Source organism: Canis lupus, chromosome 27, assembly GCF_011100685.1.
Source record: "Canis lupus familiaris isolate Mischka breed German Shepherd chromosome 27, alternate assembly UU_Cfam_GSD_1.0, whole genome shotgun sequence".
Lineage (NCBI taxonomy): Eukaryota > Metazoa > Chordata > Mammalia > Carnivora > Canidae > Canis > Canis lupus.
In genome coordinates this window covers 43,489,099-43,516,095 of record NC_049248.1, presented here as the reverse complement: position 1 = coordinate 43,516,095, position 26,997 = coordinate 43,489,099, and the positions used below count along the sequence as shown (strand labels likewise).

At 65.4% G+C, this 26,997-nt stretch overlaps 1 protein-coding gene across 1 annotated transcript; it reads left to right on the top strand.

Moving 5' to 3' along the window:
- Window positions 1-26,513, top strand: FIGNL2 (fidgetin like 2). Its single transcript, XM_038577716.1, is given in 3 exon segments — window positions 1-86; window positions 24,424-25,010; window positions 25,012-26,513. Coding segments are annotated over 2 exon segments (2,031 nt in total). The 5' UTR covers window positions 1-86; window positions 24,424-24,434; the 3' UTR covers window positions 26,467-26,513.
- Window positions 26,514-26,997: the final 484 nt, after the last annotated feature.

Sequence of the window (26,997 nt, the reverse complement as noted above, 5' to 3'; positions counted from 1 at the left end):
GTCGCCCCCGGCCCGCGCCCCGGCCCCGGGGCGGGACGCCCCCGCAGGCCGCGCACACTCACCTAGGACCCGGCCGGGATGCCGAGGTACGGGGCCGCGGGCCGGGGCGGGGGCCGGCGCGGGGGCGAGGGCGCGGGCGCGGGCGCGGGCGCGGGCGGGCCGGGTCAGGGGGTGGTGACCGCTCGGCCGGGGGGTCCCGAGCTTTGTCCGCGGGCGCGGGGCAGTGCGAGGGCCGGAGAGGGCGGGGGCCGCGGGGCGCGGGGTCCAGCTCGGCGCGGGTCGGAGGGCAAGGCCGGCCGGAGCCCGGGCGGGTGCGTGGGAGCCGAGGGTCACTTCCCGGGGGGAGGGGGCGGCAGACAAGGGAGCTCGCCTGGGCCCCCGCGCCCTCCGCCGCCCGCCCGGGTGCGCAGGCTGCAGCTCGAGCGCGCGCCGGCGCTGGGGGAGCCCGGGGCGGGGGCGCGGAGCCCGGATCTGCGGGTTCGGGTCCCCGGGGGCTCCCGTGTCCGGAGCCCGAGGGCCGGCCCGCAGGCCCCTCCCACTCCGTCAGGTCTTTGTCCAGCGGCCCCGTGTGTGTGGGAGGGGGTGGGGGCTGGGTTCCCGGCCCGGAGATTCCCCAGCATCGTGACGGGGCAGTGACAGGAGGCCGAGGCCACTTCGGGCCCGGCGCCCCGCAGGCCCGTCCCCTTCCTTTCTTCTCCCCCGGCCGGGGCCGCGGAGCCCCATCCCGGAGGCCGCACTCACCTTCGCCCGTGGGCTCCGCGCGGCACGGGGACCCCCGAGCTGCCCGCCCTCTGCGGAGCGCCCCTAAACTTGCCCGCTCCCCGAGCCCTCGAGGTCCACGCAGGGATTCCCTCGCCGGGAACCGCCTGGCGGAGGGCGCTCCGCGGAGGGGTGCGCGCACAGTGGGCGCTCGGCGGGCGGGGCCCCCGCCCCCGCCCCCGCCCCCGCGCCCCCGCCCCTGCCCCCGCGTCCGCTCCGCGCCGCCCGGGGCGGGGAGGCCGGGACGGGTGCGCGCGGGGACGGAGCGAGCGGCCTGCAGCCTGCGCCCAGCGGCGGCCCGGAGCGCAGGGGTGGGTGGACGGGTGGGTGGGCCGTTAAAGGGACGGTCACTAAATCAGGATTAGGCCGTGGGGCTGTCAGGCTGCCTGGCCCTGTCTCCATGGAGACCTAATTTGGAGGAGAATAGAGGACGGAAGAATGTTTGTGTTGCGGTCGGCCCGGGCCGCGGCGGAGCGGCTCTCGCCCTGGGCCAGGCAGCGGGGCGCCGGGCTCGGGTTCCAGGCCCACCCCGGGCTCCTGCGGGGGGCGCCTCTCGCTTCCCGGGGGCCCCGGGCCTTGCCAGCGCAGTGTCCGGAGCGCGCCGGCCGGGGCCACGGTCCGGAGCCCCCGACCCTCCGGAGTCCGGCCCGAGTCCTCCGCACCCTCCTGGGGACGGCCGCGCCGAGATTCCCCGGAGCCCCCGCCCGGACCCCCGGGCCGGGAGCAGGCGCCGTTCTCCGCCGAGCCGCGGCCCCGGAGGACCCCCTCGCCGGGCAGCTCGGTGCGGCGGCGCTGCCGGGACCAGCCGCGGTGCGCGGACCCCGCGGGGGCGGGGCTGGGGCAGGGGGCGTGGCCGCGGCAGGAGGGGCGGGGCCGCGGGCAGGGGGCGGGGCTTCGCTTCCCGGGGTGGGCGAGGAGGGGGCGGGGCTTGCCGGCGGGCTGCCGGGACGCGGTGACAGGCCTCGTAAATCCCCCTTTCCCATATTTAACACCATTTCATTTATTTCCACTTGAATCCATCGGTGTCCGCAGCAGCAGGCCCGGGGCGGGGGGCGGCCGTCGCCCTGGCCGTAATACCTTGTGGGGGAAGGTCCCTTGCCCCCGGGGGGGGGGGCGCCGCCGTGTGGGGCGGGGATGCTGCTGCTGCTGAGCCCCGTAACCTGAATTCCTTAGGGGGCCTCCACCTCCCCGGGAGGAGAAGCGGAGGCCGGGGCGGGGAGGAGCGCGGCCTCGGGCCCTGCGGGAGTCAGACTGGGCTGGGCTGAGCATCCCCTGGGTGGGCGGCGGGGGAGCAGGGCTGTTCCCAGAGCCCTTTGCTGCCTGCCTGCATCCCTGGCCACGGCTTTACACGGAGCGGGGCTCCCTTCCCCTCCCCTGCCCGGGCTGCAGCTTTATGGCCGAGATCTCAGACTCTCCACGCAATTTCACGCCTCTCTGCCTTTGCTCCTGCTGTTCCCTCAGCCAAATGCCTTCCCCATTGTCCCTGTCTTTCCACAACCTCCTCATTCTTCAAGGCCCAACTCAGATGCCATGCTTCCTCCCCAGAGCCCCCCCCCCCCCCCCCCCCAGCCCCCAGCTCTTGCACTTGCTCCTCCTGCCCTGGTCTCCTAGCCCGGCACCTGTGCCTCCCTTCAGCCTTTGTGGCTGGGTCTGCGCCAGGTGTTGCCTCCTGGAGGGCAGGGATGGAGCGTGTACTTCCCTGCACCCTGCCTGCACTGGGCCTGGCACAGAGCTTGGCACCTCGCGGGTGCCCCACGAATATTTGATGGGGAATACAAGGGGTTTTGTAAGGGCGGCCTGCAAAGCACAGGAACCTGGCCACTTGCAGGCAAACAGAGCTGCACTCCTGGGGGGGTGGAGAACCCTGGGTGGGTCTCCTCCTCCTCCTCCTCCTCATTGCTGACCCTCCCCCAGCCCCAAGTTGGGAAGGACTTTGCCCACAGACCAGCATTCTTTCCCTGCCATTATCATCCTGTTAAACAGAGAGGCCAGTCAGGATCCATATGGATCACATTAACAATTGCTTATTATCTGGGCCACGCCGGCCCCCACTCTCCCGCCCCCGGCTCCTGGGGCGGTGGTTGTTGGACCCTTAGGAGCTCAGCCTCCCCGTGTCCCCTCCCCCCCCAAATGGTCAGCCGGGAAGGGCAGGGGACAGGCTGGTCTCCCTCACCCTCCCTGTGTCTTCTCGCAGAACTCTGCTTCTTGACTTGGCCGGCACTTAAGGACTCCTTTCCCCACTTTAATGAAAACCAGGCTCCCCCGCAGAAGTGTGGCTCAGGGAGGTTCCAGGGCTGCTGCAGGGAGAGGTGGACCTAAGGTCCGGGTGCACCTGTGGCCATGACTGACGGGCCCACCTTCCAGTGGACAGAAGCTCTGGGCAAGGGCGAGCCACCCTCGGCTGACCACGGGGTGTCCTGGTGTCCTCGGCCAACCCAGCCTTGGCTGGTCCTGCTCCCAGGAGAGACTTTGCAAGGCACTGGGTCTCGAGCCTTCTGCCACAGTCAAGGAGCAAGTTTCCTGGGGCTGCCGCTGAGAAGGCCTTGAAGGCCCCAGAGAGGTTTCTGTTTAAATGCATCTAGCCCACCAGGGTGGGAGGGGTCTTCAGGAGTGCCCACAACTTCTGATTTACAGGCCCCTCGGAGGGACTGATGAAAAAGCCTTTCCCTGAACAATGCACTTCCAGCGATTGACCATGGTCTTTGCATTCTGCCTTTGAGGGTTTTGGGGCCCCGTGAAGCCCATGGGGACCCCACATCGAGAAGTCCTCTCCCTAGTCCAGGTCCCTTCTGATGTGCAAAGAGCTGAGGCGGGCTGGTAGTCCAGGACTCCTGACCTCTTTGCTCCATGCTGTCTCCATGGCCTTATTCCTGGCAGGGGGACAGCATGAGCCAAAGGACCAGGGGTGGCCGTTGAGGTGCTGGGCCAGCCTTCAACTGCGAGGGCTTCTCACTGCCTGTGTTGGGCTAAGGGCTGGTCTTCGCATCTCGGAGTGCGTGGCCTGGAGAGACGATGTTCAGAAATTTTTTGTTTGTTTTAGGGTCTACTTGTCCCCAGGAACAAAGTTGAGTGGCAAGAAAGTTGAGCTCTTTTCTGTGCATTTTCATTAGTATCTTGAATCACGTTAATACTTAAGTGGCGCACATTAAACACTCTCGATCTCACCTGTGAAGTGGGACTAAGAACGGTGCCCTCACAAGTGTGATCGTGAGGATTAACTGAGGCAGTGGCCAGGAGCTGGGAGCCCCACGAGTTCTGGTCTTGAATGACTGTGTGCTGTGAGGGGGTCAGACGTGCAGGTGACAGGGCTCAGGGCCGTAATTGCTTTTGAGGCTGGCAGTTCCCCGCTTGGCCCAGCCAAGGAGAAGGACTGCATGGGAGCTACCCAGGTGCCTTGCTCTCTTTTCCTTTTCTACTGAGTCGTGGGCAGTGTCAGACCTTGCAGTTCATCCTGGGGACTGGAGGTGGGGTAGCTTCTCAGGGAATGGGGGAACTGGGCTGTGGTCACAGGCCAGCCTCCATGGCTCCACAGGGCTGTGACCCCAACCCCATTTTATTTTATTAATTTTTAATTTAAAATAATTTTAAAAAATATTTTATTTATTTATTTTAAGATTTTATTTGTTTATTCATGATAGACATAGAAAGAGAGAGAGAGAGAGAGAGGCAGAGACACAGGCAGAGGGAGAAGTGGGCTCCATGCTGGGAGCCCGACGTGGGACTCGATCCCGGGGCTCCAGGATCACGCCCGGGGCCAAAGGCAGGCACTAAACCGCTGAGCCACCCAGGGATCCCCTAAAGATTTTATTTATTTGAGAGAGAGAGAGAGAGAGAGCAGGAGTAGGGGTGGAGACAGGGAAAGGGACAAGCAGACTCTCCGCAGAGCAGGGAGCCTGATGTGAGGCTGGATCCCGGGACCCTGAGATCATGACCTGAACCTAAGGCAGATACTAAACCAACTGAGCCCCCCAGGTGCCCCAATTTTTAATTAAAAAAATTTTTGGAAAAAAAAATTTTTGTGGGGGGATCCCTGGGTGGCTCAGCAGTTTAGCACCTACCTTTGGCCCAGGGCGCGATCCTGGAGACCCGGGATCGAGTCCTGCGTCGGGCTCCCTGCATGGAGCCTGCTTCTCCCTCTGCCTGTGTCTCTGCCTCTCTCTCTCTCTCTCTCTGTATCTCTCATGAATAAGTAAATAAAATCTTTAAAAAAAAATTTTTTTTTTTAAGTAAGCTCTGTGCCCAACGCGGGGCTGGAACTCACGACCCCAAGATCAAGACTGAGCCAGCCAGGGGCCCCATTTTATGATGACCAATCATGGCCGTCATTCTGGGGCCAAGCCCTGGGCTGCAATGACCCCCTCCTCCCATTAATTAGGTATAATTGCTCTGGACAAATCACCCTGTTTGGGTCTCAATTCCTCATCTGTAAAATGGGGATAAGAACACTAGTGAGTTTATAGGTGACAGGCCCTGGTTTTAAATAGTGTGTCCCTTTGTCTTTGAAGTACTGCCTACTCCTGGTGACCCGCTCGGTAACTCAGAACCCAGGGACTGGAGAACCACCCCCCTGTGTAGAGGGGAGCAGGAAAAAAGAGGGCGTGTGTGTGAACGTTCTGGGCTTGGGAGGTAGGCAAGAGGAGAGCCAGCCAGGAATCTAGGAGGTGGAAGGTACCTTCCTTCGCCTCCGCTCACTGCCCAGGCAGACCCAGGCCGCCTGGTCCCCAGCCCCGAGCTGGGATTAATCGGGGATGGAGAGGGAGATGCGAGGACAAGTCTGCATTTTACCCTTGCTGACTCTGTGCTGAGCACCTGCCGTGTCTCGGGGCTCTGGGGGTACGTCAGCAAGGCTCTGGAAGGGGCCCTGAGACTCCCTGCACACTCACAGGCACCTATGTGCCCGGCCCTGAGCGGGGGCACGTCTCCCTCAACAACCCTCAGCTTCCCTCATGGCCAGGGAGGACCAGAGCACGTCCCCAGCCCTGGCATTGTTCCTGTGCCGCGAGCACCTGGCGTGGGGCACGGCCATGCTCCTGGCACCCTGGGCACGGCCCTGCGCCAGGCTCCGGAAATGTCCAGGTAGCTATTCATCCAACATGCCTGATTTTCTGGTGTGGCCCTACCTTCAGTGAGCCTACAGGACAGTTGGGCACCCGAGAGGAGGCCGAGGGACAGGGCGTGCTTTCCGGACCGCTTTCCTCGTATTTCCTGCGTGGACCAGAGCCAGTGACAGTGGGGTGGGCTCCTCGGGGCTGTGGAGAGGACGGACGCGGGGAGGGGACCGGTTCCCCGACGGCAGGGCCCTGCATCAGCCGCGGAGTCCCAAGGGGGCTGAGCTTCCCTGGGGGCGGCTGTTCGCAGGTGACAGACGCCCCAGCTCCGCAGAGCCCCCCGCGGCTGACTGGCCTGTGTGGCTCTTGGATGCTCCAGACTCGGGGGCCATTTGTTCTTCCTTCTAGGCCGGTGGGGAGAGAAAGCTGGTGGGATTCAGGTTCTACGGAAGAAAGACGACCGACACTGGCCACCCCTGCCCGGCCCAGTCCCCCCAGCAAGCATCGTGGGTCCCTGCCCAGTCTCCCTGCCCCTCCTGGGCCGAGGGGCCTCTGGAAGCGCTGGTCACACGCCACCTCCTCCCCAGCGCTGCCCGCGGCTCGCCTTAATGGCCTGGCCGTACCCCTCGTCCCCCCGGTCGCCGTGTCCTGTGTGGGGTGGCCATTCTGGGTCACACCTGCCATGTGGGACCCTCTTCAGGCCGGAGACTGATCGATCGATCGATCGATGGATTTTATTTTATTTTATTTTTTTATTTTATTTTTTTTTTGGATTTTATTTATTTGAGAGGGAGCAGCAGGTGCTTCAGACGCCCCGCTGAGCAGGGAGCCTGGGGCGGGGCCCGATCCTGGGACCCGAGATCACGATCCCAGGACCCGAGATCAGGACCGGAGCTGAAGGCAGACGCTTCGCCTGCTGAGCCCCGGGCACCCCCCCTGGAGCTTTAGGGCGTGAGCCCCTTGTTGGAGGAGATGGAGGCGCCTCCAGGGAGTGGGGGGCAGCCGGGGGATGGGGCCGGGACGGCCAGCGACGCCCCTGGGGACTTGGGCTTGCAGTGGCTGTCACACCTGCGAGGGGGTCTGCCCGGGGACCCCGGGGGAGGAGGGAAGGGCCCTGCAGCCCGCCTGGCTTGTCCCCTCGGCGCCTGTTCAGAGGCGGCCACTGGTGGCGGTTCGCGTCTTCTGAGGGTGGGGAGTGGGGTGGCTCAGCCGGGCTGCTCCGTGGGCCACCGGCCTTCAGACCTTCGCAGATCTGGGTCCTCTAGAGCCTCTTTCCCGAGTGGATGCTCCCCGCACTGCCCTGACTGCCTGGCCTCTCTGTCCCCCCTCGGGCACCCTGGGAACAAGGGTGGGGGTGCCCAGGCCTGCAAGGGTGCCCTTGGTCCTGGGAGCACCACTTTGGAGCATGCTGACTCTGGAGCCTGTGGCTGAGCATGGGCATGGGGGAAGGGCTGGGGCAGGGGAGGGGGATGAGGGGGCGGGAATCCTGGTTGCCTCGTTCTCTTAGCTGTTAAATGGGAACAGTGACATTTGCTCCTGTGAGAGGCAGAGAAGCCTCAGGAGCCCGGAAGCCCGGGCGGGTGTCGCCATGCCTTAGCTTGGTGACCTGGACAGTTGGCTGCGCCTCCATGCCGCGGGAGGGATGGCTGTGCCTGCCCTCAGGGTCGTGGCGTGTACCCGAGAGCTGACAGGTGGAAGCCTCCCGAAGGGTGCTTGTGGGCCTGCTGGGATCCCGTCGGGCGTCGGGAGCGGAAGGACAGACGGACGGACGGACGGAATTGCCACAGTGGCTTGCCCCAGCTCCCTCTCCCCAGCTTCTCCTTGGCCTCTGTTGCTGCGGCCCCTCCAGCGTGGGGGCCCCCTGGATGGCCCTGCCCCCCGGACGGCCCTGCCCGCTCACGCCCAGGTAGACCGGCCAGGCCACATAGCTGGAGTGGCTGCGGCACCCCCACACCCCCGGGCTGTGAGGGAGGAGGAGGGGCAGGGGCAGCCCCGGGGACCGGGTGGGCTGCCTGGGCCTGCTTGCCCCCTGCTCAGGCCCCGCTGTCTCCTGCCTCCCCGCCATGCATGGGCCGGGGTGGGGGGGGCATATTTGGGGCGAAGGAACATAGCTGTTTGGAGGCCACAGGCCACCCAGACTGACCCCAGTCAACCTTGGATCTTAAACTGGGCTGGCGGGGGGGTTGGGCGCTGGAGAGAAGGTTCCATCTAGTCTTCTGGGCTGAGACCCCTGGTCCATGACCCCTGAGGAGTCCATGGTAAAACTGGATTCCAGTGTTGTTGGTTCCTTTTATAGCCCTGTGTGTGTGTTTTTTAAAGATTTTTAAAATTTATTCATGAGAGACACAGAGAGGGAGAGAGAGGCAGAGACACAGGCAGAGGGAGAAGCAGGCTCCATGCAGGGAGCCCGATGTGGGACTTGATCCCGGGATCTCGGGGTCACTCCCTGAGTGGAAGGCAGGTGCTAAATGGCTGAGCCACCCGGGGATCCCCCGTTTTTTTATTTGTTTTTTTTAATATATAGAAAGCATTTTTTGTTAAGCCAATATTTTTTTTAAAGATTTATTTATTTATTTATGATAGACAGAGAGAGAGAGAGAGAGAGAGAGAGGCAGAGACACAGGCAGAGGGAGAAGCAGGCTCCATGCAGGGAGCCCGATGTGGGACTCCATCACGGGACTCCAGGATCGCGCCCTGGGCCAAAGGCAGGCGCCAAACCGCTGAGCCACCCAGGGATCCCTCCCCCTGTTTTTTAAAATTTCATTTTCCTTTCCAGCTTTGTCAAGGTAAAATTGACAAATAAGTAGTTCCATGTATTTTTATCTGAGGTTGAAAAAGTAGTTTTGGACCGACCACTAGGTTCACTAGGCTACAAAACGGGCCTACGACGGGGTGCCCGGCTGGCTCAGTCGGTAGAGCTTGCAACTCTTGATCCTGGGGTCTCGTGAGTTCCAGCCCCATGATGGGCGTAGAGCTTACTTAAAAAAGTTTCGTTCTTAAAAAAGGGGCCTATGACTGGACACTGGTCAAGAGCCCTGACCTCAGCCTCCATCCCATCCCCACACAGGGCCCAGTCCCCAGGGAGGAGGAGCCCCAGATACAGACCCATGGGGAGATGGACCCTGGGAGGGCCTCGCTCAGCCCCAACGGCCGCCGTGCCACAGCCTCCTCCAGGGAGCCCACGCCTGATGCGCCCGAGTGCCCACTGTCCCCATACTGTGGTGAGAAGCTGAGTGCCTCAGAGAGGGCTTGACTCTGGCTAGGGGAAAGCACAGGGTTCAACTGCACTGGGTAGTGGACTCTGGGAGGGAGAGGGCAGGGTAGGCAGGAGCGGCTGGGCTGCTGGGCTAGAGGACTGCAGTGCAAAGGCCCAGGGGCAGGGGTTTCTGAGCAGGGAGGGAATGGGGAGCCCAGTTTAATGGATGATATCAACTCTAAATAAGGCCTTCGAGGGGCAGGACACAAGTGCAGACCCCTTCTGGGGGAACCCAAGAAGGAGCCGGCGACAACAGCGTGGGAGTAGCCGTGCGGCAGAACCAGACCCGGGGAGAAGGTGTTCTGGAACCAACCAGATGGGTCAAAGGCCGGGAGGCGTGAAGGTGTATTTGCCCAGAGAATAGACCGATGTGGCTGGAGGGCGAGAGGGGTTGGAATGGCAGCGCCTGAGGCTGGGAGGCAGGACACACGGGTCCACCTCTGGTGCCAGGCTAAGGGGTCTGGTGTCGCCTGTGAGGTCAGGAGAGGGTTGCGTCTGCGTTGTAGACGGAAGGACCCCTGGCACCCATCTAGAAGAAGGGCTAAGAAGGGGACAGGGAGTCCGCACGTGGGGCCGGCCACGGTGGCCCATGTGAGCACGTGTGTCACTTCCAGCAGCGTGGGGCCAGCTCGGGAGCAGCTAGGTGGGAGGGGGCTGGGGAGGTGGAGAGACCAGGCCTCCGGGGCTTCGAGGCTGGGCCAGTGGATTCCAGAGGGAAGGCAGAGAGGGTTTGTCCGGGCACGTGAAGTGTGGGGCCTGGTGGGCGTCCACGGGGCCCTGACTCTCCCCCTAAGAGTCTCAGGGGCTCAGGGTGAACTTGGGTCTGGTGTGGGAGGCTCTCAAGAGGGACCTGAAGAGGCATGCGACCTCCCTGGGCAGTTTGGAAGTGGCCGCTGTGGGTGCGGGTGGGGGTGCGGGTAAGAGCTGCCCAGGATACAGGTCAGGGGCCGGGCGCGGGGTGGGCTGTCTGGAGGCTGCGGCTTCAGGGATGGGGGCCCGGTTCCCCCACGGCCTCCGCACACCCGCCCGCAGGTCAGTCAGAGGCCCAACCCGGTGCTCGCTGGGCACGCCGGCAGCTCGGGGGTCGTGCTTCTCTCCTCGGGGTCCCTCAGGCCCACTGGGGGACTGTTGGCCCCCGAGACCATCTCTCCCCTTCCCCTACTCTTCCTGAAACATCTAGCCAGAGGGGCGCGGGCGGCTCAGGCGGCGAAGCATCTGCCTTCGGCTCGGGTCATGACCCCGGGGTCCTGGGATCGAGCCCCGCGTCCTTGGGCTCCCTGCTCAGCGGGGCGCCTGCTTCTCCCTCTCCTCTGCCCCTCCCTCTGCTGGTGCTCTCTCGCTCTCTGTAAATAAATAAATAAAATCCATCCCCACCCAAAAAAATAGCCTGCCCTAGGGTCCTGCCCCAGCCCCCGGCCCCCTTCCGGCAAGTCTTAAAATTACCACCCTCCGGCCAGCCCAGTGCGGGAGGTGCTGGGTGGCCCCCGCCCATTGCCCCTTCCCCTCACCCTTTTCACACCAGAGGAAGCAGAGGCTGACGCTTGTCCCACATCTGAGAGAGGGACTCGCTCCTGCACCATCTGAGCCACAGGGGGCAGGCGGGACGGTGGCCTCCAGATGGGTGCCCTGGACTCGCTAGGGGGGTGCAGAGACCCTGCCCGGGCCCGTCCCTCAGGCCGGCTTGCAGACCGGGCCTAACTGCAGCTGCTCGCGGCCCAGGGCCCCTGGGAGCAGCCCCGACGTGAGGAAGGGCGGGGAAGGCGTGCGTCCGGCTTGGAGCGGCCTGGCCAGCCGGCGGCCCGGGCTCAGAGCGCGGTGGGCACCTGGCCCCGGCCCAGCGGGCAGCGGCCTCTGCAGTCAGCCCGGCCCCCTGAGCCCCTGGGAAGCGCCTGCTGGGGTGACTGCCCTGCCTTTCGGTCCTGTCCCAGGGGCCCTGACTCCCCCAGGGAGGCCGGAGGGGGGGGAGGCTGCGGCGGGGTGGGCCTTGCTGTCCAGGGAGCTGAAGACCTGTGCTTGCTCAGGGCGGCTCGAGGGTCGTGCCCAGGGGCCTTGGGCACCTGCCGAGGGCGGGCTGATGGCCCCAGGCGGTTCCAGGGACCCGAATGCTGACATTCCAGGCGGCCTTAACTAAGTGAAGCAAACAAAATTCAGGCAGGTGAAGACAAATCGTGTTTATTTTTGAAGGGGCAAGGGTGGCAATGAGGTTCATTCTCCCCACTGGGTGGGTGTCTCGGGGAGATGGGTGAGGCCTGGAGGTCTGGTACCCCCTCCCAGCGCCCTCCCAGCCTGGGGGAGGGGGGACACGAGGTGGTGGAGGGAAGGGCCCAGGACCCCAGGACCTGCCCTGATGCTGCCCCAGCAGAAGTGGGGGGGGGGCTGCTGGAAAGAAGGGGGTGGGGGGAGAGCTTCAGAGCTGGAAAAGTGATTAGCAGCTCTGAGGAAACCGCAGCCTCCCCGCAGCACCAGAGGAGGCGGGTACTCAGGGGGGCCGAGGGCCCAGAGGCGGGGACCTTGCGGGTAGAGCAGGGACCTCGCGGGTAGAGCAGGCCTGGCCAGACGCGCCCCTCCAGGAGCCTGGGGTGGGACTGAGTCTGCAGATAACACGTTGGGAACCTGGGTCCTGGGTCCAGCTCCGGCTCCCCAGGACCTTCTGCAGGGGCGGGGGAAGCCCAGCAGCCGCCCCAACCTCCTGGGGGAGTAGATGGGCCGTTTGATCAGTGAGTGTGCAAATTGGGATTTTATGGATCGCTTATTCACTGCTGGAGCTGGGGCCCCCAAATTCCTCTGTGCCCCAGAATGCCTAATCTACTCCTGAGCTTTCCCCTGGGAGGGAGGGAGGCGGGCTCCCCACCGGCCCCCACCCCTCCTGCTGTGTCTCCTCCCGAGGCCCCAGGCTTTGTCATTGCGGGTTGAGCGGTTCAAATGTGCTAATACACTCCCTGGGGGCCGCTGGGCAGTGGGACTTACCCTTCAGGGCTGTGATTGGTCAGTGGGACCACGGGAGGGGGGTCGTGGCAGCAGCTGGGACTGTGTGTGTGTGTGTGCATGTGCGTGTGTGCAGGCCTGTTTGAGGGGAGGGGGTTGGGGGGGTGTCCATCCTGCTCAGACCACTGGGCAGAGACAAAGGATCTTCATCCAGCCTGGGTGGAGGATTAAGGCCAGAACTAGCTACCTGGTCAAGCTGGTTGGGGAGCCCACCTGTCCCTCTTTACATCCTCTTGTTACATCTTGACATGCTGGGGACTTACTCAGCGTGTGCTGAATGGCGGGATGGATGAGTGACCACATGAGTGACTGCATTTTTAACTGGGGCTGTGTCTGCTGGAATAATCCAGCACCTACAGACTCTTAAACCTCCCCCTAAGATTCCTGAGTGTCCTCCCCCTCGCCTGAAATTTGCCGTAGCCCAGGCCCGGCTGACATAGGCCGGGCAGGAGGGACTGGCCAGGCCTCGGGGGACCCAGCTGTGACCCCCAGATTCTGTTGCCAGTTGAGAGTGCTTTCACTGTGGTCACGTTTCCTGCAGCCGGCCCCCATCTGTCCTTGGGATTTGATGAGGATGAGGATGGTAGGCGAGGGGGGGAGGGGTGTTGAGCAGCTGAGGGGGGAGGAAGCGCAGCCTGACAGGCCAGATGACAAACTGTCCTGTCCTACTGTCCTCTCCTTTTCAGCCTGCCCCTTCTCTCCTGCCCTGAGGTTGAGGGCAGCGGGGGCGGGGGGGGGAGGGCAGGCTGGGCTCGTGGGGAGGGGCTGGTCCAGCTAGCGCCCCTTCCTCCGGGGCCCCTGGGGACGCTGGGGACTGTGCCCTGCCTAGCTAGACAGCGTCCTAGGGATCCCAAGCAAAGGAGTCTGAGTCACAGCGAGGTTTACGGGGAGACCCTAGGAAGGGAGGCTCCACTCAAGTTCAAGAGAAAGCTTCGGAGGCCCCAGCCGTACAGATGCGCCCTGGCCGCATGGGGAGCCCTGGCCAAGGTCAGAGCAGTGCTCGCCGCTGGAACTTTCTGTGATGATAGGAAAGGCCTGTGTCGGCTGCGCTGTCCCCATCCAGAGCCACTGCCGCGCGGGACCGTGGGGCGTTCCTAGTGTGGCAAGTGCTATGCAGAAACTGCAATTTTAATTTAACTTTCATAGTACATTTTTACTTTTAATAACTGATAAATAATAATAAATGGTTTAAATTTTTATTTATTTTATTATTTTATTTTATTTTATTTTATTTTATTTTATTTTATTTTATTTTTTGGTTTACATTTTTAACACCATTCATACATTTTAATGAATTTGAACTTGAAGAGCCACCTGTGGCTAGCAGTGGTGGCTTGGGCCGCGCACTGGACTCCGAAGCCGAGCTCCGGGGCACAGGTCCCCTGCTCTCCTCCAGTCTGTCAGGCCACCACGGCCCCTGGCGGGATCCCACGCGGTTAGGGAATCCTGCACCGCCCTTGAGAGGTCCTGGGACACGAGGGGGCCGAACCAACAGACCGCCCAGGGTGCGAAAGGAGTGAGGCTGTACAGGGCTCGGGACTTTCAGGCGTCCTCGGAGCTTCCTTGAGGGTGTCGGTCCCAGAAGGCTTCCTGGAAGAGGGGGCCATGGGGCCATGTGAGCTGATACGGGGCATAAGCCAGGGGTGGATGGAAGAGCCCCGGGTTTGGTGTCTGGGCACCGTGGCCAAGACTGGGGTGGGGAGGGGGTGGCAGGAGGGGCTGAAGCGCTCCCGCCTCCCCTACTGTGACAGAATCGCTTCCCCTCCTGAACCTCCATTTATTCTTCTGTAAAATGGGGAGAGTCGGCTTCTCAGGCAGGGGAGATGTGAGGGGGAAACCGAATGGTCGCCGTGGAGGTTCTCTGCAAACACGAGAAGGCTGGGCGAAGGGGCTGGGTTATCCCCAAGGGTGCTGGGCCCCGGACTGGCCCCTCCGGGAGACAACAGATGGTCACAGCTTGTCTGTGGCCCTGACCGCGGACACAGGCAGGGATTTCTGCACTCTCCCCTCCCCCCGGCACGTGCGTGCACACACACACACACACACACACACACAGCCCAGATGGGGGCTGCTGGTCCAGCCCTGCTCATGCTGACCTCCTGCTGTTTGGCATTTGACATATGAGGAGTCCAGGGCCAGAGCACCCCCCACACACACACCTCCCATCCCAGAGAGGAGCCAGACTGGCGGGGAGGCCTCACTACCTCGAGGAAGCGGGATCCCAAGGGTCCTAATCTCTTTACCATGTGTCCGGTGGCCTTTGATGGGAATTCCAGCGCCCCTTTTGTCCTCTCCCAGAGGCCTAATAAGGGGAAGAGAGAAGGAGGAAGATTTTGGGGGGAAAAAAAAGGCCAGGTGGGGGTCCCTGGGGGCTGGGCTGGGTGCTCAAGTCCAGCCAACTCGGGGCTGGACAGACACTGGTGTCCACAGACACAAGCTGCCCTTCTAGACACCCTTCCCCTCTCCACTCCTGAGGGGCCTCCCTGGCTCTGCCTCTTGCCACCCATCTCGCGTGGGCTCAAATTCAGTCACCCTTTTAAAACATTTGACACAGAGGCAATTTCCAGCCTCTGCTCGTCTATCGGCCCAAACATCCATCCATCCATCCATCCATCCATCCATCCATCCACCCATCCATCCATCCTTCCATTCGACAGTCTGTTAACGGCTTACTGTGTGCCAGGCACGGTCCTAGGTGCTTGTGATACAACAGTGAACAAAATCAGAGGGTGGAAGAGGAGGAAACAGTAACATGCAACTGATTTATTTTTTTTTTTTTAAGATTTTATTTAGTCATTCATGAGAGACACAGAGAGAGAGAGAGAGAGAGAGAGAGAGGCAGAGACACAGGCAGAGGGAGAAGCAGGCTCCGTGCAGGGAGCCCAATGTGGGACTCGATCCCGGGTCTCCAGGATCACTCCCTGGTGCTAAGCTGCTGAGCTACCTGGGCTGCCCAACATGCGACTTCTAAACCTTTGTGTCCTGGACCTCCTGGAACTTTCTAGTAGGTACTGGACACTAGAGCAACCAGTATGGCAGATGATGATGAGTGCTACGAAGAACTACAGGTGGAGGGGGACAGCGTGTGATGGAGTGACACCTGAACAGAGCCCTGAGGGTGTGTGTACGGGGGGCCAAGGGTGTGGACCTGGTGGCCACTGTGAGGACGCTGCCTTACGTAAGTCATCTCTATACCCAACGTGGAGCTTCAACTCCCCACCCTGGGACTGAGAGTCCCATGTCCTACTGACTGAGCCGGCCAGGTGCCCGGGATGTTGGCTTTTTTGTTTTTTAAGATTTCATTTGTTTATTTTGGGAGAGAGGGCACGTGTGTGTGTGTGTGTGTGTGTGCACACACGAGGGCAGGGGGATCCTCAAGCAGACTCTCCCCTGCTCCGCGGAGCCTCATCTGATGCAGGCTCCATCCTAGGACCCTGAGGTCGCGACCTGAGCTGAAACCAAGAGTCAGTCGCCTACCCAACTGAGCCACCCAGGCGCCCCGGGACGTTGGCTTTTATTCTGAGAACAGAGAGGGGGAGGCAAGGGGAGGCATCCAGGTGAGGGATGGTTGCATTCAGGATAGATTTAGAGGCTGGGGTGGGGAGGGGGTCGGCGGTGACCGGAGGGCCGTGGAAGAGGCCGGGAGGGGAGGGGTGCGCAGCCCGGTACAGGAGTCGCAGGAAGGAGGGGTGACCGGCTGAGCTGAGGGCTGCCCACCGGTTCAAGCAGGTGGCCGAGCGCGGGCGGCTGCAGGGGCGGCAGGGAAGCCTGGCTGGAGGGGGTTCGAGAGAGAACCAGGCGGAGGAACCAGGAATAAATAGGACAGCGTGGACGTGGAGGAGGCGGGAGGTGGGCAGGCGGGGCGGGGGGGGGGGGGGCACTCGTGGTGGGAGGGGCTGTGCGACGTCCCGAGGCCTGGATGAGCAGGGCTGAGTCTTGCCTAGATTTCCGGCGGCCCAGTGTGTGCGTGGAGAGGCAGTCTGTGGCACTACGTGGTCGGAGGGACCAGAGAAGCCTGGGATGTTCAGGGACAGGAAGCAGGGAGGGCAAGCAACCCGCCCGAGACACGGGGAATCACCCCAACGGTAACATCCCCGCGACCATTGCCATTCCCGGCGCTCCGGCATGTGTTCTAGTCCTCTCTTTCTTCCTCCCCTCCCCTCCCTTCCCTCCTTCCTTCAAGATTTGGTTTTATTTGAGAGAGAGAGAGAGAGAGAGAGAGAGCGCGCGAGCGCATGCACCTGCACAAGTGAGGGGGGTGGGGGGGCACGGGGGAGGCAGGCCCCCCACTGAGTAGGGAGCCTGATGCGGGGCTTGATCCAGGACCCCGGGATCATGGCCTGAGCTGAAGGCAGACACTTAACCGACTGAGCCACCAAGGAGCCCCCCCCCCGCCCCCATCCTCATTGCCCCATCGCCCTCCCCTCCCCCTTGCCACCTATGCCACCTATTGCCAGCTCTGTACCCATCTCCAGCCTAGGACTGAGCTTGGGGACAGGGAGGGAGAGCTCCGACCTGAGGAGCTGATCCCGGCTCCCCGTTCACGTCCTTGCCTGACCACAGCCTGTGGAGGCGGGAAAAGCATCAGCCAGAGGGAGGTGGCCCCTTCGGACACGGCGTCTCCCCCCTGGGACTCAGCGTTGGGTCAGTGAACACCGTGGGCTTAGGCGGGGCTTGTGGACGCGGGGACAGCTCCCGAGGTGCCAGCCCCTCCTGGCCAGCTCAAGGGCCCCAGGGCCCGGGGCCTTCCAGCCTCAGACACATTCTAGGTGCCTTTCACCTGATCTCTCCTGTTAGAGGATAGAGGCCCCGAGGGTGGGTCACAGTCTGGTCCAAGTGTCGCGTCTCTCCGGTCGGGCACACGGCTGTCCTGAGAGCGTCTGCCGGCTGCTTGGCAACAAGCCGGGGTGCGGGGGGGCGCTGCAGAGAACGGGCTGGAGCCCTTGCAGCATCGAGTCCTGCGGCCGCCCCTCTGGCCTCCTTTGGCTCAGAACCCTTTACTGAGCCCTGGCCACGCAGGGCCCTGTGCCAGGCCCGGGGGCGTCCCCAGGCAGGGTCCGGGGGCCCAGCTGTGTTGGGGGCTGCTCTCCGGCCTAGACCCGGGCAGAGGCTCCTGTGCGGCAGGTGCAAGGCTGCGGCAGGTGACCAGGCCTCGGGTCCTCTCATCACCCCAGCTGCAGTCACTGGGGGTTGGCACGAGGAGGCAGGGCCCAGGGGATAGGGGGGGACTGCCAGGCAGCCAGAGACCCCCAGGGCACCAGTGGTGAGCAGTAGACAAAAAGCCTGGGACAAAAGGCCTGTGGGAGCCGCGGTGAATAGATTAATGGGATTTCCAGAGGCCGCGACAATGGGAGTCTCCCTCCGGCCCCTTTGTCCCGGCTGAGATAATGGAGCCTGAGGAGCTTGCCCAGGAGGGCGGCCTTGCCCATCCCTCGGGTCTGCAGCGGCCGCAGCTGCCCGGCCCCGACGGTGGGTAACGGCATCTGGAATCCGAGAATTTCTCTACGATCCGGAAGGGGTGTCGGGGCTCCTCAGGGAGCCGCAGGGGCGCTGGCACCGCGGGCGTGGGGCCCTCCCCACCGCACCTCGCACAGACCTGACCTGAAACGCTTCCCGGGAGAGAGGACTGTGCCGTCCGCCCCCCACCCGACCGTCCTTTGCCCCTGAAGCCAGGGAGGCTTAGAGGGGCCCGGCCTCGCCCCCGGCCACAGTGAGTCGCAGGGAGTCGCGGTGACGGCCGGGGGAGGGGAGGCCGCGGGCGCCCAGGCCTGTGCCAGGGGAAGACCCTCTCCGCGCCCGGCCGCCCCTCCTCGCTCTGTCGCCGCGGCGCCAGGTGCTCGCTGCGGACACCACGTCGGGGGTTCCACAGGTCGGCCTCCTGGGTCACCCCAGCTGGGGCTCCGAGAGGCTGAACCGTCTGCCTGGAGGTGGCATCAGATCCCACAGGGTGAGGGCTCCGAGCCGTCCGCCGGGTGCCGTCGCCGGGCTGCGGCCAGGGCCCACGTCCCGGGACCCCCTCCCTTGGCTTTGACCCAGTCCTGGAGGGGCTCACAGACTCAGGAAACCAGTTCTCCTACCAGGTCGCCAGGTTATTGTAGAAGGACGTAGCTCGGGAGCGGCCACACGGCAGAGGCACCTGCCGCAGGCCCGCGTGCCCCCCCCCGCCCCCGGGGCTCTCGGACCCTGTCCCTCTGGGGTGTGGCGGAGGCGCCTTGGCGGGGCCCCGGGGGGTTAAGTCACTGGCTGTTGGTGACTGGCCTCAACCTCCAGCGCCTCTCCCTCGGAGGGGACTCGGAGGTGCGGGCTGTGGGGTGTGACTGTGGTGTGACCCCGTCGAGGCCAGTTCCTCGGGCAACCAGCTGCCACCCGGAGATCACCCAGGGCCTTTCCCGAAGATCGCCTCCCCGACATGAGCTCAGGTGTCCCGGACAGGGGCTTCTGAGTAGCGCCCCCACTTCACCTTCATGGCTCCAAGGCAATGCCGGGCCCGAACCCAAGAGCCACAGGGGAAGCGCCCCCACTGCTCTTACACCTGGGGCGTGGGGCGCTGCGAGTCCGGAACAGCAAACAAAGACTAGATGCGTCTCGTATCATCACCCAGGCCGGCGCAGCCTGTGTCAGGCCGGGCTCGGGGTGCTGACCCCGGGGCACTGTTTGGGTCACTTGGAAGACAAACCACTTCTCCCACTCGTCCTGGAAGGCTTCCTAAACACAAGGGTTGGGGGTGTTTAAGGGAGACCTAAAGACTTCTTCCCTTCCCTCCAGGAGCCCCCGCATTACCCCGGGTGGGTGCCGGGAGTTTGAAGGCTGTGGCGTGGCGGAGTCGGGGGGCGGGGGGGGGGAGTCCCAGTCTCCTCCGCGTGGAGTCGGCCTTCAGGGCTTCAGGGCGCTGCAGAGAAAGAGCCGCATCGGGAGCCTGACCTTGTGGCCTCCCCAGCAGGGCGGCCGCGGGAGCCCCCGGAAGGTCGCACCCTGGCATAGGGACCTGTCAGCCCAGCCTAGGGCAGGGGACCTTAGGAGGGGCAGCTTCTCCCGGGCTGTTTTGCAGCGAGGACGCCAATTCTCCTGCTTGGGGAGCATCGCCCGGGATCCCCCGGAGGCAGAGGCTTCTGACCGCAGATTTGAGGGCAAATGCCCAGCGGCGGACGCGCAGCCACGTTCCCAGGCAAATACAGAAGCGTGTGTCCCTAGGAGCAAGGAAACGAGCGTTGGAACCGGCTGTCTCGGCTTCGGGTTTTCCTTGGCCGAGAACCGCGGGCTGGGCCCCGGGCTCGTGCTGCTGCGGTGAGTCGGGCCGCGCCAGCCGTACCACGTTGGGCGTCCTCGTCGCCCTGTACTCAGTCTCCTCGTCTGTAAAGTGGGGATGGCAACAGCAGTAGTTACCTCATAGAGGCCTCGCGCAGGCTACGGAAGAGGACACGTGGAAGGCGCAGAAGGGGGGGCTGGCTCTGCCTCTAGGGCCCGGTGCTGGGAAGGGCCGGGTCACCTCAGAGCTGACAGGAACCTCCCTCACAGAACATCTCCCAAGTTCCCCCAAGCCCAAGAGAGTCCTTTGGAGTCACTCGGCCAGGCGAGGCCACTGCTTGGGCTCCGACCCGTACCATTTGTCATACTATCTTGTACCCCACCCAGGACCCCATGTTTTATATCCATTAGCTTTTAAAATCTTCGTGGCCGCTCTTCAAGGCGTGTGCTACGCGCTTCCAGATGCAGACATAAGGCTCAGCGAGGCCAGTTACCTGCTCGGTCACGCACAAGGCCCCGAGCCTGGAGTCAACCCACGACCTAGCACGGGTCCCTGGACCCTTCCTCCCTTCCCGGCTGCTGTGGGGCATCGGAGTGTGGCCCGCGATCCGAGGACGCCCTCCGGGTGGGGAGGCTCCGGGGTGGGGGTCAAGGGGCGCCAGGGCCCCGGGGCGGGGGGTGGCACGTGCCGCCCGTGGGCTCGGGGCCTGCGCCGTGGGCATCCGTGTGCTCCCAGGGCGGGTGCCCGCGGGCGCTCGGGCAGGGCCCCTCCTTGCCTCCCCTGCCCGCTGCCGTCCTCTCCTCTTCTCGCTGTCCTTGCTTGGCGGCCGGCCCCCTGTTCTGCCCTGGGAAGGGGGGAGACGGAGCCTCAGGTGTAGCGTGGGTGCCTAAGTGCAGCGGAACTTGCTGGCCTGCTCCCGCCCCCCGGTGAGCGGCCTTACGGACCCCTAGCGGGGCCAGGTGGGGGGGCAGAGGGATGGACCGGCGGCTAGCGGGGGATTTCGGGTCCAGGAGGCCTTCCTGGAGGCGGCACAGAACTCAGCTTGCCGTGGCAGGGAACGGACGCGGTGTGGGGGGACGCATGGCTCACGGATGGGGCGAGGTCCCGCGGCGCTGGACTGGGGTCAAGGCTGGGTGGATGCCCCTCAGGCCTACCGGACTACGAGGTGTATGTGGGTGGAGGCCAGGTGAAAACGGAGGGCTGCACGGGGGGCAGCTGTGCCCCTGGCCCAAACGGGCAGGGAACCCCTGGAATGGCAGGGCCAGTCTCCCAGGGGACCGAGGGGAGGCCAAAGGCGCAGCCTGAGGGGCCGGGAGCCCCCTAAACGGGGCTAATCCCAGGGGAGGCGAGTGGGGCTGCAGCTGCGGGGAAAGGTTTGCGGGGCTGGTGACCAGCGCTTCGGGTCTGCGGGGTCACAGGAGGTAACCTCGAAGCTCTGCGCATCCAGAGCGCTGGGTGGCTCAGTGGGTCAGGCGTCTGCCTCTCAATTTCGGCTCAGGTCACGATCTGGGGGTCATGAGATCGAGCCCCACTCTGAGTGCACAATTGCTGAGCTGGAGCTGTTCAGTGACAGCCGGGCCTGGATGTTTGGTCGTGAGGGTGGGGACTTGAATGGGGGCTGCTGCGGCCCCGCAGGAGCCGAGCCAGAGGGGCAGGGAGGATACCGCGGCCCGCAGACGGAGGGGAGCGGCGGGTCTGGCAGGGGGCGAGGGCAGTGCGTGTGCCTGAGTCTAGATCCAGAGCCTTCCTCCCTGTGTCTGTGCCCTTCTGGGAGGGGTTGTGCTTTCCCCCAGCGGGCTAGGGCTAAGTGTGATCAAGGGCAAATCTCTTTTTTCCATATTAAGGAGCCAAAGCACAGATAACAGTAAATAGGAAAAAAAAAAAAAAAGGTTTAGGGTCCCTTGGGAACACAGTATTTGCATTTGTAGAACTTTTTAAAAAAATACTTTAAAAAAAAAGATTTTATTTATTTATTCATGAGAGAGAGAGAGAGAGACAGGCCAAGGGAGGAGCAGGCTCCCCTCAGGGAGTCTGACACAGGACTTGATCCAGGGTCTTCAGGATCACACTCTGGGCTGAAGGCGGCACCAAACCGCTGCGCCACCCGGGCTTACCCCCTGCCCAAAGACTTACTAGACAGAAGACAGGGGTGGGGGGAAGAGGGAGAGAGAAATCTCCAGCAGACGCCCCGCTGAGCGCAGAGTACAGTGTGGGGCTCGATCTCGTGACTCCGAAGTCGCGACCTGAGCCGAAATCGAGGCAGACGCCTGACCGACTGAGCCACCCAGCGCTCTGGGTGCGCAGAGCTTCCAGGTTATAACCCCGCAGACCCGAAGCGCTCGCCATGTCCGACGTCCCAGGAGGTTGCCCCCTTGGCCACCAGGTAAGGCCTGCGTCCCGGGAGGCCCCTCTCGGCAGGATCTGCCTCCACGGCCCTCACACTCGGCTCTCGGCTCTGCTCCGAGCCTCCTGCCGCCGGTGGGCAGCATCGCCTCCCAGCCGGAGGGGAGACACCTCGAAGAACTCTCCTTCCCTTTTTAGCTTCGGGATCTACGGCCCACGCCCTCCTCAGGGCAGTGGGGACGATAATATGGTTTTATCTTCAAAGAGCGTCCCCTCCCATTGACAGCGGGTCACAGCCACCAGAGGTAGCGAGACCAAGAGGTGGTGCCTCAACAGGCTGCTGCCTCTAAGGACGGCTGTGGAGAGCCCCAGAAGCCACTTGGCCTTGGCCTCATTGGCCCCCCCCCTCGTGGGCCCCCCCTTCCAAGGCTCCGGTGACCCATGATTTCTTAGTATCCCCGCCAGGCTTGCAGTGTACAGTTACCCGGGTTGCATACTGAACACAAACCCTCCCGGAGGGGCACGACTCACCCTGCGGTCGCCGCAGTTTGTAGATTGATTGTCAGAGCTTTCCAGAAGGTGGCAGTAAAGTGTCTTGAGGAAGGAACAGGGTGTGAGCGAGCCCAGCCCCAGCTTTCTGAAGGCCTGCCTGGCCAACCTGGCCCCTCACCTTCCACAGGCCAGGCCCCCCTGCCAGGCCTTCCCAACCAAGCAAGGCACATATCCCTGAGCCCCACGGCCCATTCCGCACCCCACGAAGGATGTCGTCCACCTGCCTGTCTCCCACCTGCCTACCACCATCTCCTTCGCCCTTGGGTCTGCCCCTTGCCCACCCAGCACGGTGCCTACTGCTCGCCCCTAACGACGGGGAGGGAGAACGTGAACCTGTAAGTCTAACGCGTCTCATCGGAAGCTTGGGCCTGAGAGGTCGTCACTGGCGCAGCGGCCCTGGAATGCCCCGGCCCGGGCAGTCCTGGAGATTCAGGCCGAGCCCTGGAGCCACGTGCCCGGAGGGCGGTCCCCGGGCCTGAACCCCGTCTGCCGGGCTTTGGCTCGCGCCTCCGCTGGTGCTCAGGGCTACGAGAGAGCTTCCTGCGGAGCCTTCCTGCCAAGCGTGTGGCCAAGAGGACACTTGGTTACATGGCACAGGTGTGCTTCCTGAGGTCTACGGGGGCAAGTTCCAAGACTTCCCCGCCGGCAACATTTGTGCTTCTTTTGAGTACGGTGGTGTTTTTTTGTTTTGCAAAGTTATTTGGTTCCTGGGAATCTCAGAAACAAGTCTGTGACCCGCTTCCTACGACGTGTATTAACTTCGGCCCATCTTCCCTGGAGTAGGACTGGTCTCCCCGAAGTGCCGGTGTCGCGTCGTGGGGAAACCCGTCTGGGGTGCGGGGCAGGTGGCAGCCGCCTGGGCGCACAGCCAGCAGGTGCAGAAGCGGGTCTGGAGCCCGGGTGCTCCGACTTCAGGCGGCGGAGATGAGGGCGTGGAGAGGAAGTAAACGCTCCGGGTTGGCCCTTGGGGGCTTTCCAGGAACCCTGAGGCTCTGCCCACGATCGGGCAGCTCCGGGAGGCTGAGGTGGTGCGTCTGCAACGCCTGGCGGGTGGTGGGCGAGCGGCAAGCAGGACTCACTGAGTGAGCCCCACCTGGGTTTGACTACTCCCTGCGGCGGGCGGGGGGCGGGGGGGGGGTCTCACCCATGGCCTGCCCCTTAACTGCATTAGGTTTGAAAGTTGGGACCGGGCGTTCTAGAGGGCAGGGCTTGCGCGGCTGGGACAAAACCACCATCATATTGCCTCCGAGGTGAAGTCAGGGTCACACATACTGTGTCTGCCAGGTGTCTCATAGGAAAGTATTTTCAGATGGCTTTAATCCTGGGATGCGCTGGGCAAGGCAGGTGGCGCAGACAGGGTGCCCTGGAGGGTGGCCCTGGGGGTGCCTCCGGCAGGTGGCCCTGGAGGGCAGTCTGGAGGGTGACCTGGGAGGGCGGCCTGAGGGGTGCCCTGGGGGTGGCCTGGGGGGTGACCTGGGAGGGCGGCCCTGGAGGGTGCCCGGGGGTGGCCCTGGCGGGTGACATGGGAGGGCGGCCCTGGAGGGTGCCCGGGGGTGGCCCTGGTGGGTGACCTGAGGGCGGCCCTGGAGGGTGCCCGGGGGTGGCCCTGGCAGGTGACCTGGGAGGGCGGCCCTGGAGGGTGCCCGGGGGTAGCCCTGGCGGGTGACCCTCGGGGGTGCCCTGGAGGGTGGCCCTGGAGGATGACCTGAGAGGGCGGCCTGGAGGATGGTCCTGGGGGTGCCCCCCGGAGGGCGGCCCTGGAGGGTGGCCCTGGGGGTGTCCCTGGCAGGTGGCCCTGGAGGGCAGTCTGGAGGGTGACCTGGGAGGGTGGCCTGAGGGGTGCCCTGGGGGTGGCCCTGGAGGGTGCCCGGGGGTGGCCCTGGCGGGTGACCTGGGAGGGCGGCCCTGGAGGATGACCTGGGAGGGCGGCCTGGAGGATGGTCCTGGGGGTGCCCCCCGGAGGGCGGCCCTGGAGGGTGGCCCTGGGGGTGTCCCCGGCAGGTGGCCCTGGAGGGCAGTCTGGAGGGTGACCTGGGAGGGTGACCTGGGAGGGCGGCCTGAGGGGTGCCCTGGGGGTGGCCCTGGCGGGTGACCTGGGAGGGCGGCCCTGGAGGGTGCCCGGGGATGGCCCTGGCGGGTGACCTGGGAGGGTGGCCCTGGCGGGTGACCCTCGGGGGTGCCCTGGAGGGTGGCCCGCAGGCCCTCCGCAGCCGCCCCCCCTCCTCTGCCCGCAGCTCTGTCGAAGATGCACTGGACACCGGAACACGCCCAGCCGCTGAGCCAGTGGCCGGAGCAGCACCTGGACGTCTCCTCCACGACCCCGTCGCCGGCCCACAAGTTGGAGCTGCCCGCCGCGGGCCGCCAGCGCTGCCACTACGCCTGGGCGCACGACGACATCTCCGCCCTGACGGCGTCCAACCTGCTGAAGCGCTACGCCGAGAAGTACTCGGGGGTCCTGGACGCCCCGTACGAGCGCCCGGCGCTGGGCGGCTACGGCGACGCCGCCTTCCTCAACGGCGCCAAGGGGGACCCCGAGGCCTGGCCGGCGCCCGAGCCGCCCTACCCGCTGGCCCCGCTGCACGACGGCCTCGCGGGCGCCAAGCCGGGCGGCGGGGGCGGCTCGGGGGGCCTCGGGGGCGCGCCGGCCTTGGCGGGGGGCCTGCCTGAGCCCCTGTACGCCGGCAACGCGTGCGGAGGCCCCGCGGCGGCGCCCGAGTACGGCCCGGCCTACGGCGCGGGGTACCTGGCGCCCGGCTACTGCGCGCAGCCCCCGCCGCCCCCGGCCGCGCTGCTGCAGCCCCCGCCCGCCGCCGCCGCCGCCGCCCCCGCCCCCGCCGGGCTACGCGCCCCCGGGGCCGCTGTACAACTACCCGGCGGGGGGCTACGCGGCGCAGCCGGGCTACGGGGCCCTCCCGCCGCCCCCGGGCCCGCCCCCGCCGCCGCCCCCGGGCCCCTACCTGGCCTCGGGCCTGGCGGCGCCCACGCCCCTGCCCGCGCCCCCGCCCGCCTCCTACGGCTTCCCCGGGGCCGGGGCCGAGGCCGGGGCGCTGAAGCGCAAGGCCGCCGCCGAGGGCGCCGAGGGCCGCTACCGCAAGTGCGCCTACGAGCCCGCCAAGGCCCCCGCGGCCGACGGCGCCCCCTACCCCGCCGCGGACGCCGGCGACTGTCGGGGCAACGGGTTCCGGCCCAAGCCGCCGGGCGCGGCGGAGGAGGCGGCGGCCAAGTACGGCGGCGGCGGCGGCGGCGGCGGCGGCGGCGGGGGCGCGCTCAAGGGCCTGGGCTCCCCCGCCTACGGCCCGCAGCTCGAGCCCTTCGAGAAGTTCCCGGAGCGCGCGCCGGCGCCGGGCCCCCGCGGGGGCTTCGCGGGGCCGCCGGGGGAGCCCCCCAAGGGCGCGGCCCCCGGGCCCGCGGAGCTGGCGGCGAGCGAGATGCTGGACTGCGGGCCGCCCGTGCAGTGGGCCGACGTGGCGGGCCAGGCCGCGCTCAAGGCGGCGCTGGAGGAGGAGCTGGTGTGGCCGCGGCTCCGGCCGCCCGCCTACCCCGGCGGCCCGCGCCCCCCGCGCACCCTGCTGCTCTTCGGGCCGCGCGGCGCGGGCAAGGCGCTGCTGGGCCGCTGCCTGGCCACGCAGCTGGGCGCCACGCTGCTGCGCCTGCGCGGGGGCTCGCTGGCCGGCCCGGGCGCCGCCGAGGGCGCGCACCTGCTGCGGGCCGCCTTCGCCGCCGCGCGCCGCCGCCCGCCCTCCGTGCTCCTCATCAGCGAGCTGGACGCGCTGCTCCCGGGCCGCGACGACGGCGTGGCGGCGGCGGCGGCGGCGGCGGGCGCGCTGCAGGCGCCGCTCCTGGCGTGCCTGGACGGCGGCGGCGGCGCGGGGGCGGGGGCGGGGGCGGGGGCGGACGGCGTGCTGGTGGTGGGCACCACGGCGCGGCCCGCGGCCCTGGACGAGGCCACCCGGCGGCGCTTCGCCCTGCGCTTCTACGTGGCGCTGCCCGACGCCCCGGCGCGCGGCCAGATCCTGCAGCGGGCGCTGGCCCAGCAGGGCTGCGCGCTGAGCGAGCGGGAGCTCGCGGCCCTGGCGCAGGGCACCCAGGGCTTCTCCGCGGCCGAGCTGGCGCAGCTGTGCCGGCAGGCGGCGGCCGGGGCGGGCCTCCCGGGGCTGCAGCGGCCCCTCGCCTACAAGGACCTGGAGGCGGCGCTCGCCAAGGTGGGCCCCAGGGCCTCCCCCAAGGACCTGGACTCGTACGTGGAGTGGGACAAAATGTACGGCTCGGGACACTGACGGCGCGCCCGGGGGCCGCGGGGGCAGCCGCCCGTCGGCGCGGGACCGTGGCCTTTACGCTCGCGGGGCCGGGGGAGGGCGGGGGCGGGCGGGGGCCGCCGGCCGGGGCCGCGTCGCGGGCGGGAAGGTGCTTCTGCCGGGCGGATCGACGCCACGTGCGCCGTGTACTCAGGTTTCTCCTATTTATTGCGGACGGGAAGCTGCGCAGACCCGGGACGGGCCGGCCCCCGGGGCCTAGGAACTCCTGCGCCCCCGCCGCGGCCGCGCCACGGCCCTCTGGTCTCGGCTCGCTGAATCCCTCCCTCCTCCCCCTCCCCCCTCCCTCCTCCCTCCTCCCCCCGCCCCTGCATTCGCGTGGTTCTCTCTCTCCGTGGCGCTGTCACTGACCTCCTCGCTCGCTGGCCCTGGCCCTGTTTCCCTTCCGCTCCCCCCTTCCCCGGCTCTCCATCCATCACCCCCGTGCTCCTGTCCCCATCCCTTGCTTTCCAGCCTGTTTCTCTTGGTCCTTCTCATTCAAAAGAATGCAGTGTC